General features: G+C 46.4%; 1 protein-coding gene across 2 annotated transcripts in view; it reads left to right on the top strand.

Annotated features, from left to right (window-relative positions):
- The first annotated feature begins 465 nt into the window (after positions 1 to 465).
- Positions 466 to 11,405, top strand: part of Nhsl1 (NHS like 1) — a 215,289-nt gene continuing 204,349 nt past the window's right edge. For both annotated transcript variants that reach the window (XM_060380223.1, XM_021644509.2), the window contains exon 1: positions 466 to 886. In XM_060380223.1, coding sequence (XP_060236206.1) covers positions 595 to 886 — 292 coding nt within the window. In that variant the 5' untranslated portion in view covers positions 466 to 594. The remainder of the gene's footprint in view (positions 887 to 11,405) is intronic.

Below are 11,405 nucleotides of genomic sequence, written 5' to 3'. Positions count from 1 at the left end.
TCCGTGGCGCCCCCGTCGGGCCTGGGTGCGGGCGGGAACAGGGCCCCCGCGGCCGGGGGCTCGGCTTGGGGCGTGGGCGGCGGCCCGGAGCTCGGGGACTGCCCGGCCACCCCAGCAGGGTGCGCTGGGGCGCCGGGAGCCACCGGCCTGGGCGCGGGGCGCGGCGGGCGCGGGAGCCGCAGGTGGTTCCTGGCCGGCCTTTCTCCTCCCCCTTCCCTTTCTCCCGCCGCCCTCCCTCGCGCCCGTGTCGGCGGCACTTCCCCCGCTTCCTCCTCCCTCTCCAGTCCGGAGGGAGGGAAGGAGCCGCGGCGCTTTCCTGCTTGCAAACTTCGGCGGGACCCGCCGCGGCGGCCCGGGAGCTGCTCCGGGAACTTTTTCGGCCGCGCTGCCCGGGAGCCTGGGGGGAGGCACGTCGCCGCGCTGCACTCGGCTGCGGTCTCCGCGCCGTCCCCGCGCCTCCTCGCCGCCGGCCTCGTCCGGGCGGCAGCCGCCCCGGGACTCTCCTTTGTGTTGGATGCGAACCCGCGCCCATCGCCCTCGGGGCCCGGCGTGAGCGCCGTGATCGCCGGCCCGCCGGCACCCCGCACGCCAGCCATGCCCTTCCACCAACGGAGCGTGGAGCCCGCGCGGCTCCACCGGCCGGAGGAGGCGGCGGTGGCCCGGGCTGCGGGCGCGCCGCTCTTCCGCTCGCTGGAGCAGGTCAGCTCGCGCACCCTGATCTGCCTGCTCGCCCAGCTGGCCGACCTGTCGCGCTGCGCCGGGGACATTTTCGGGGAGCTCGAGAGCCAGGCGGCCGCCCTGGGTCACCGTACGACCGAGCTCCACCGCCGCCTCGACGCCCTGCACGCCGCCGCCGCGCGCCTGGACCACCGGCGAGTGAAAATCCGTGAGTGGCTGGTGGCCCCGGGGAGGGCGCCGCGGCACGGAGGCGCTCGGCCAGCTGCTGCCTCCCGCCCCCTGGCGGCCCAGGCTAGGCTCTCCGGCCGCCTCGGGAGGCCCCGAGTGTCGGGGGCTCGTGTGGGAGGCAGTGCAGGTGGCAGGACCGTGTGGTGAGCCCCGATTCTGTCTTCCTAGAGGTTGCCTCGGTGGAGTGGGTGAGGAGTGTGGCTTTTGGGAGATGGCTCATCCCATTGCCCTGTCAGTGGGAAATTGACAGTAGCCACAGTTCTAGCAAAAAGTGTTGGTGTCCTGTCGGGGTCAAAGGGTCGAGAATGGTTACAGCGATTCACACTTCAGGAGAATCGGGACAATCTCTGGGGACTGAAGTGAGGGTTACGTAAGCTTGTCATAGCTGTCCACCGCATACTGTGCCTGTGCTTACCCGCCAAAGAAAGCTCACTAACTTAGGTTGAGTGTTTTCCCTTTTTTTGGCCTTGAATTTTGTTTCCTCTCCCAGACTGACCATTGGCTCTTTGTTATTCAGAGGACCTTGACCTTGAGCTGGGACTCTGTCTTTGTCTGGGCCCCTTCAACCCCCAAAATTAAGTCTATGTCCTGACATAGTAATCTCCAAGAGCCCATTTCATTTCAGCAGCTTTAACTGGCTCTGATGAATGAAGCGACTGGAATTTCCTGCTGGCCCAAACTGAGAAACTTTCAGTGTGCTGTCTGGGTGGTTTCTCCCTTTCTTTACAGTAGGTGAACTTGGTCATAATACTTGGTGCAAAGAGTAAATTGGGGATGGTTGATGGATTGCAGAGTGAAAGGGGAGATACCGGTGTAACAACCCACGCCTAGGTTTCAGCAGCTCTTCATGAAAAATGGCCTCACTTAGGATCACTTCCTACGTAATCCAGAGTAGCTTGTTTTCCAGCTTGCTAGAAAAACTGCGTCAGGTTTAACCGTCTTGCAGCCTAGGAGACGGAATTTTCATTAATTTAAGTCGATGCTTATAAATGCCGCTGTCACGCATCTTTCTAGGTTGTGCATTTATCATGTGATGGCTTTATAATTTTTTGTCAACTTGATGCAGATTGTGCTAAAGACACATACTTATAAGCTGTGGACAGCTTTTAACCCAGGAGAGTGGGAGGGGATGAGAGGGGCTGGGAGTGAAAATGACCTAATAATTTGTTGGGGACATAATCAGAATGTGTTCATGTGAATGATGACCTCAAGCATGGGCTATGTTGTCCCAGGAGACATTCGCTGTCAACCTGGTAATCCTGTTTGTTTCTATGCCTTTTTGTGTGTGTAGGGTGTGTGTACCTGGGTGAATGAGGCAGATATAACTACTGGGTGAACAAACCTAAGGGAAGTAAACAAAATAAAACAAAGGGGACACATTCTAGTTCATGGAGTGGAGTGTTGCACCATTCTGTAATTGCAAAACAAGGCCACTTACAAGTTTTAAACTACAGTGTAGAAAAGTAAACAATATTCCTTCATGTTAAAACTCTCTTTGCTGGCGGGAGAGATGGCTCAGAGGTTAAGAGCACTGGCTGCTCTTCCAGAGGACCCTGGTTCAGTTCCCAGCACCCTCATGACAGCTCATGCCTCCCTGTAAGTCCAGTTCCAGGGACCCCACACAGATTTGCAGTGCTCATAAAGTAAAAATAAACTGAAGAAAAAGGGCTTTTTTCTTATTTGTTTTGTATTTAAATAATTTCCTCCTCTACCGTCTCTTCTTCCCCACTTTCTTTTAGATACTCACATGTCCCAGGCTGGTCTCAAACTTTCTATATAGCTAAGATGGGCCTTGAACTCTAATATTCTGCCTCCAGCTTACAGAGTGCTATTGCATTCAGATGACATCACCTCCTGTTCACTTTCCTTTCTTTGAGTGTGTATATTTCAGTAAGGTGTACTGCCTAGCAGTCCTGAGTTCTCAAAGTTGTTTCTGAAGTGACTGAAGTAATTCTCTTCAAAGTGTTCATGAGCACGTTATTTTAAATGGCTTTAATTTTCCTGGTTGATCATTTTCATATAGTCATGAAAGAAGGCTTTTATTAAAAATAATTAAGCCTGTGACCATAGGTGTGCACATACAGACAAAAAGATGAGTTACTAAGGACATTATTAGATATGGCCCCATCTTTGCACACAACTTTTTTTTTTTTTGTATACTAGTAAGCAATAAATCACCTATGCGTTCATCCTAATGGCATCTGCAGGATTCTTTTAAAACAGTGCCCTGTCTAGCTAGCATAGTGGCTCCTACCTGCATTTCCAGCATGTGGCTAGCCTTGAACTCACAGTGCTAGTATTAAATGTGTACGCCACTACGCCGGAAGGAAGTGACTGAAATTGAGTCTTTTACACATGCTTCCTTTTAAAGCAGGTCTTCCGAGTACATCCTTTATTTGTGAACCTTTGTACTGAGAATTGACTGTAAATGCCCCTAACTTATGACCAGGGAAGAAGTCCAAGCCTCCCTGAGTGCTGGGAACAAAGGCTGGTACACTGGGCTTACAAACATAGGAAAAGCACATATTGCTATTTTTCCTCCCAGTTTTCCAGTGAAAACTCCTCTGATGTCATCTCTAATGATCCCATGCTGGGGAAAGTGGCCCAGTACGGACCTTGTGGCTAGTCTTGGTTGTCAACTTGACTACATCTGGAATTAACTAAAATCCAAGTGACTGGATACACCTGTGAGAGATTTTATTTTTTCTTAAATAAATCACATGAAGTGGAAAGACCCACCTTTAATCCGGATTTTTTGAGGTGGGAAGATCCTCCACTTTTAATTTGGGCCACACCTGATGACAGCTTATCTAAGGGACCCGGAATAAAGAACCTTTCTCTCTCTGCCTGCTCGCTCTCGCTCTTGTTGGCAAGCTCCATCACTAGCATAGAGCCGACCTCTAGCATTTACTGATGGGCCAGCTGAGACACCCAGACTCATGGACTGAGCAACTGCTGGCTTCTTGGACTTTTTGTTGGTAAACAGCTATTGTTGGACTAGCTGGACCACAACCTACAGGCCACTCTAATGTGTGTGTGTGTGTGTGTGTATGTGTGTATGTATAATCATTCTGTCAGTTCTCTAAAGAACCCTGACTAATACATACCTTAACAATGCATATATAGTGACTGAAATTGAGTCTTTTACACATGCTTCCTTCAGCCAGATGGCAAACTCCTGGTGGTCAAGGAGACTGGAAGATTAGGAAGTTTGGTAGACAGTGTGGGCTAATACTTGAGAGCAGTGTTCTAGGTGTAGATGCATCCTCCTCCTCGTGATAGACCCTCATCCTCTGACCCAGCCAGCAGCTGATGTCAGAATGAGTATCTTCGCATCTTTCTCAGAAGAAATCTCAGCAGTGTATGTGGCAGGGCTCTAAAGGCGCAGTGGAGATGCAGACTTACCTGAACTTCTAAGAACAGGTGCTGGCTCTCTAAAATGTATGTCTGGTAAAATTGGCACAAGATTTGCTTTAATTGTTGCATACACATGTTAGAGAGGTGTTGGTAGGATTATGATCTCCACCCAGCTTTATTCTCAGAGAGTTATTAAATTTATTAACAGAAACTGATGGTAGCTGAGTGGGCAGATTAGACCATTAGGTTAAGCAGCCTGTGTGAGATCAAGCAATTTTTTTTTTTTCTTTCGAATGTGGCTGACCTTAAGAGTTGCCTTCCTTTGCCTGGTATGATAGTACACACCTTTAATCCCAACATTTGGGAGGCAGAGGCTATTAGATTTCTCTGAATTCAAGGCTAGCCTGCCTACATAGTAAGTTATAGGACAGCCAGGACTCCATAGAGAGACCCTGCCTAAAAAAAAAAAAAAAAATGAATAAACAAACAAACAAACAAGAATTGACTGCTTGGTCTAGTAACACACCTGGTTGGGGGTTGTGGTTGGTGGACCATGTAGATAAGGAAGTTCAAATGGATAAGGAAGTTCAAGGCTAGCCTGGGCTACTTAAGACTTATCTTAAAAAAATAAAAGGAAGAATTAGATTCTTATGCTAAAGATTAAGTATTCATGAATATAAGGACTTTTTCATCAATATTTTGAATACACTAGTTTTTATTTGCAGAAAGAAACCCAGGGCCTTCTGAATTAGTGTCCCAGTCTCAGAGTGTATTCTATCCACTAGCACGTGGGTGTGTGGGCGCTCACGTGCTGAGGTGTCGGTCATTTTCCAAACAGATCAGGCAGGTACTTGTTTCACGTTTGTACGTATTCTGCCCGTAGTACAGGCATGTTTTCTGCCTCGTATTTAAAAAGTGCTGCTGTCATCATGGAAAGAGACCTGTACTGAAATGCATTCAGGGGACTCTGCATAGTTTGAGCCAGCCTTGTTACATAATGAGGCTTGGTTTCAAAAAGAATTGGAGACAGTTTCACATATTCTCGGCTGGCCTCAAACACCATATATAGCTGAAGATGACCCTGAACTGATTTTCCTGTTTCTGCCTCCCAGATGCTGGGATTATAGGCTTGTGCCAATACGCATTGTTTCAGTTGACATTGGGATTAAACCCCAGGCTGTGCACGCCAACTCGGTTTCTTTATCACATTCACTGTTAAAAAAAAAAAGTCAAATTTTAAGTATAAAATAAGATAGCTTGCATCTAACTTAGAGGCCTAGGAATTTATTTAATTTTGTTTCTGTTCAAATTGGTTTTTACCTTGGCATAGATGAATTCTGCAGAAATTGAAATTCAGAATCAACAGAGGGGTACTGAGAGCCATGTTATTTCTGTGTATGGCTTTTATTGCTCCCCTCTCCCTTTCCCTGTCCTCTCTCCCTCCAGCCCCTTCTCTCCTCCCCCTGTTTCTTAACAGGATCTCTAGCAGTTCAGGCTGGTCTAGAATTCTTGGTCCTCCTGCCTCTGCTTCCCGTGGGCTGGGATCTCAGCATGCGCCACCAGGCCTGGCTCCAGGTGGTCCACATTTCCCACAGTGTTCACCTCAGCTGTGTTTTGGAAAAATGTAGAGCTGGAGCTTGTCTTTCACTGAACTCCAAGGAAAGGGCATGGAGGTCCCAGCCTTTATTCCTTTTCCTTGTGAAATAGTGACATGTTCCCACAATAGGAGGAAATAGAGGCTAAAGGGCCAGTGAAAGAAAGAGGACAGCCACATGAAAGCCCCAGGAGAAGGGCTGAAGCCCAGAGCCTGAACCCGTGCGAGACAGGAAGTCCAGCCCCTTCAGGCAGGGTACGGCCCAGGTCAGCCTGCGCTAACGTGTGGTACACTGTTAATGCCACCTGAGCCAACTGCAACTGATGACACTTCCTCTCTTGGAAGGGTAGAACCCAGAGAGAGATGTGTCTCACTCAGCAGAATGCTTGCCTAGTGTGCTGCACGCCCTGGGGTGCACACCCCACACTGCCGGTGGGAGGCGGTAATTCCAGCACTTGCGAGGAAGATGAGGAATTCAAGATGAGGAATTTAGCTACATAGTGGGTTAAAGGCCAGCACGGACCACAAAGGACCCAATCTAAAAGAGAAAAAGGCTGAAGCCTGTCACATATTTTGAAGTAAAAACATCACAAAGTCTGAATAGGTAGGGTGGCATTGTCTGAGCTGAGCAACTTTGGAAGACACTGTCTTTAAAAAAAGAGCTTTTGGGCTCTTAAAAAAAAGTGTATGTGTGCATGTGTGTGTGTAGACAGCCTGCGGGGGCCTGTTCTTTACTGCAAGTTCCAGTTCCAGGTATGGAGCTCAGGCATGAGGTTTGGGTGGCAAGTACATTTACTCACTGAGCTATCTTCCTGCCCCACCCCCAACCTCAGTAAAGTACTTGGCAGATGGGCAGATGTGAGACCCCTGGCACACAGTTGACACTTATCCCACATTTGCAGCTTTTGCCTTGATGACAAGGACCGCTGACATAGTACCTATGTGCCTGTTCATTTCCTTGTGTCACTACCGCTGGGTGGTTCAGGAGGCTGGGCCTGGAAGATGAAAGCTGACTAAGTCCAGGGGAGACTGGTGGGAGAGATAAATGTGAAAACACTACTGACTGGAAATCAAAACATCCTGCACAGATTCTGTAATCATCTGTAGTACATGACTGTCTTACAGACGCTTGAGCTTGGGGGCTGGGACTGCCAACCCTTCTCCTGGGACCCTCATGTGGATGGATGTCCTTTTTCTTTCTCAAGCTCTTTCTCCTCCATTTCCTCCTATTGTGGGAACTGGGAGGCTGGCTCAGCTCCCACTGAGCTTCCTAGCTGTGGAAGCGTCCCCTCCCCCAAAGCATCACTGCCTAGGTTTCTGTAGACTCTAGAGTCCAGAGCCTTCTGCTCAAACACCATTCCCTGATTCCAGTCATCACTGACTGTTCAGCCCTCAGCTCTTCTAGGGCCTTTTGGAACAACTAGGACCATTTCATTCATCTCCTTATTTCCCACACATTCTGAGTCATGAGCAATCACCCGGGCTCTGTTAAAAAACAGATTCTCAGACCCCGCCCCTGGATAGTCTGAATCAGAGGCTGGGTTGAGGCCAGGAAGAGCCTAGGCCAACAAGGCCCCAGGTGACTGTGATAAACCAAGCTGTGGAAATGCCAGGCTGTTGTGTGTTAGGAATCTGTCCAGGTGGCAGAGCAGTTACCCGTTCCCGGGTGCACTTTGAGGCCAGGGCCACTACTGCGTTCTGGGTTCAGAGTGAATCAGACAGTAGCCCTTTTGTTGTTGTTTTTTGTTTTTGAGCAGGGATCTGGCTAAGTAGTGCAGTCTTCCCAGGAATTTAAGAGCCTTTGCAAGTCGTATACTGTTTTTAGAAGATCTGTTCTGAATTGGGGATGGCCATTTTTAAGGGGACATCTAAAGACCTGTCTGTAGGTTTGTGGGATGGTGCTACTCCCCCACATACAAAGTTAGGACTTTAAATATTTATAACATATCTTCTTCTAAAAATTAGGTTTTAAAAACAGCCCGAAGCCAGATGTGTTGGCACATCCCTGTAATCTTCGAATCTGGGAGTTGGAGCCAGAGGATCACGAGTTCAAGTATATCCTGGACTATTGGACACCTTTTATAAAACAAAACAAACCCACTCAAACAATTCCCTCTACAACAAATAGAAATTCTCTGGCTTAAGAGCGCTATCCCAACCCACCCCCAGGAGTAATGGAGGTTTTGTTAACACTGCTTTTTCTCTCTTGACTGCTTTCATAGGCAAGCAGACAGATGACTGTCTCAGATCATCCCCACAGAGCAATCTTTGATACCCCCTCTTTGATTATCTGCAGCATATAAAGCTCGTGCAGTGATGAGACTAGGACTTTCTGGCCATGTTAGGTGTCTGATTAATGAGAAGCAGAGGAAACTGAATTAAGTAGGTTCTGGTATTTGTAATTGGATTATGCCTGATTACACTGAGAATCACAGTTGAGGTGTTCACCAGTTTTCCCGTGATGCTCCCAGCTGATGATCTGGCTGCTGGAACTCTATACAGATGAGGAAACCAGACTATTTCTCAGGATATCCCAGTTGTACTAATTAATCAGCTGGTGGGCTCTTAGAGAGCCCTGGGCTGTATTCATGACCTCTACACAAGGGCAGAGGTTTGGGGAGATCGAGTGCAGCTCAGATAGTCATGAATTTTCACAGACTTTATTGTGTAGGCAACATATTTACAATGCACAACAAATATATTCCAAAGGACATTTGGTGAAAATTCCCTCTCCTGCTGATGTCGTCTGCTGTGTCGATGCAGCCCTCTGAAGTATCTTAACTTTTATTACTTTTTTTTCTTCACACAAACAGAAACGTGTTAGTGTGTTTTCCCTCTATGCACAGAATGCCAGGATTTGTTTGTCTTTTTTTTAAACATTTTTTTTTTTTTTTTGCCAGGATTTGTCTTATTGCTCTTTTTCTTCCTTTGTAGACGCAAAGTATCATACTCATTGTTTTTCCTGTTTGTCTTAAAGTTGGTTTCTAAAAGTTAACTACTTGTAAACCATGTTTGTGAATTCTGGCTCAATTTTATTGTTAGAGTAGGCAGCTTAATTTGGAAAAAATAAGACAATTCAGGTTGCTAAATTCTTTATTATATGTTTAAGAATTGTTAATGCATTGGTTTTTAGGTATATTCAAATATGAGCTTCCTAAGATTGAGTCTTTTCTGCATTAAGAAAGGAAATGGGGGAGGGGAGGACTGAGAGGATAACTCAGTTTGTAGAGTGCTTGCCTGGCATACGTTATCTGGATATCCCGGTGCTGAGTATGAATTTCCCACCAAGGGATGGGGTAATGGTGGCCTGGGCATGCATTTGAATTTGTTGTGGAGTGTTTTACTTTGAGATGGTGACCTAGAGTTTGAAACATAAATGCAACGGCTCATGATGTCCTCCTAGTCTATTTCATTTTGCATGTTGCTTTTAGCCACTGGACCTTTTAACACGGTGTCTCAGGTGGTACTGTAACAAGGAAGAGTGACAGACATTTGAAGGAAGCAACTGTGGTCACTGGTTATTTTGCTTTAGTTGTTAACTGGAGATCAAACCTAAGGTCAAAAGTTTGTCTTGATTTTGTTCAGAAGTGGCTGGTTAAAACGTTATGGAGGAGTATGGACTCAGAAGCAACTTTGGGTTCCAGGGCCTACTTTGTATGAATGAAATGTAAACAGAGGCCACCCATGATGAGCATGTGTGTGAGCCCAGGCTTCAGGAGTCTGATGCAGGGTGATAATAAATTGGAGGACATCTTGGTCTACATAGTGAGGTTCTGTCTCAAAAAAATAGACAAGGTTAATTTAAAAGTTTTTGGTCTCAGAAAGCACATTTCTGATTTTAATATTAATGTGTATTTATCCTAAAATTCAAAGCAGTTAAACAAAGGAAACATAAGAATATAAAAAAATGGCACTGGAGAATATTGCTGTTTGTTCTTAAATACACACACACACACACATACATACACACACATACATCCTTAGACTTACTGAAGTATAGGAATTGGTAGTATCTTTCTATCTATTTATCTGTGGAATTCAAGGCCTTGCACATGCTAGATAAACACTGTATCACTTAGCTCTACCGATGGCCCCGTTGGTCACATTTTAAACACCATTCTCTGTGTATAGCTTTTAAATCTGATTGCTCAAACCCTAGCTTATATTGTAAGAATTTCCTGCATGTCATACACACCCAGGGGATGCTTTAAATAGGAGAGGCACTGGAGTGTATTTTCTGACAACTGTTATTTTGCTTTGGTGGTTTGATATTCTGGGGGGCCTGTGTGTTCATTCTGGAGTGTCGAGTGGGGAGAAGCTCGATACTCTTCTGCTGATTTCTGGGGCTTCCAGGTGGTTAGTCCTCAAATTGCACTCATGATACAGTGTGTAGGAGGAAGTGTACTGGAGAACTATCAGTAGACACGTTGCTAAGTTGTAGAATTTATTACTGTCTGCTGGAGAACTCGACCATGTTTTATGACTAGGATCACTTACTCAGACAGTGCTGTGTCTTCGCAGCTAATCACCTGGTGGAGACAATTGTCAACAGTTGTCTTCTCTTCTTTTGCGGGTCCAGTGGAAGAATGCATTTGTAGGGCTGACTAACAGGTTATAGTGTTGATTCTTCTTTCTCATTATGTTTCTTTTTTTCCCTTACAAAGGAAATAAAATAGGCTGGGGCTATCGCTGACTGGGAGAGAGCTTGCCAAACTCATGTAAGGGCCGAAAACAAAACAAACAACAAGGACTAAGAGAAAAAAGCAAATAAACATTCCCCTTCTCCCTTCACCTGAGTGGCAATCAGACATCTGTCTTCCGCTGAATCACCTTTGTGGGCGTTTCCTTTGGCAACATATGTGTGTGTTTGTTTAGGTTTACTTCAAGAGGAATTTAAAATGTAGGGCTGTCAACTGTCAACTGCAGCTTTGGTTCTTGTTTTCCCGATAACCCTAGATCTCTTAAATGCAAGAGAGCTTAAGTGAAAAATAGGAGGTGCAGAGGGATGGGGGACTATGAGCTAATTACCATGGTAATGGTAGAGGAGGGTGGAGCTGTGCACATGGGTTGTGCGTCCTGTTAGTACTTCTTAGATAATCTGAGTATGCTGTTTACAACTACAAAGCCCACTTATGCTAATGTGTATTATTGTTTGTAAGGTAGCATCTATAACTGATAGCATAGCTGCTATGTGCATGTTTCACTTAGCTTTCATAACATTTCATCAGAAGGCACAATAGCATCTCTGCCTTTTAGTGATGAGGAAATGTAAATTTGTTCGCAGATTACTTGGCTTGTCTGGAGAGTTGAGTTCTTGGCTCTGTAATAAGTTTAGGCATTTTTTTCTTTGATTCTTTTCCTTTTGGATGCATGTGTCCATTAGTATCTGTGTGAGACTAACTTCAGTTCCTGAGATGCACAGAATTAAACATTTCCCTCCAAAACAACTTTCAGTGGTTGAACTTTTGATTCTCCTGCCTTTGCCTCCCAAGTACTGGGATCACCAGCATACCAGGCTTGGCATTTTTGGTATGTTTAAGCAGGGCCT

This window comes from Meriones unguiculatus, chromosome 3, assembly GCF_030254825.1.
Source record: "Meriones unguiculatus strain TT.TT164.6M chromosome 3, Bangor_MerUng_6.1, whole genome shotgun sequence".
Taxonomy (NCBI): domain Eukaryota; kingdom Metazoa; phylum Chordata; class Mammalia; order Rodentia; family Muridae; genus Meriones; species Meriones unguiculatus.
The sequence above is the reverse complement of the archived record's forward strand: the minus strand, read 5'-3'. Positions and strand labels throughout refer to the sequence as shown.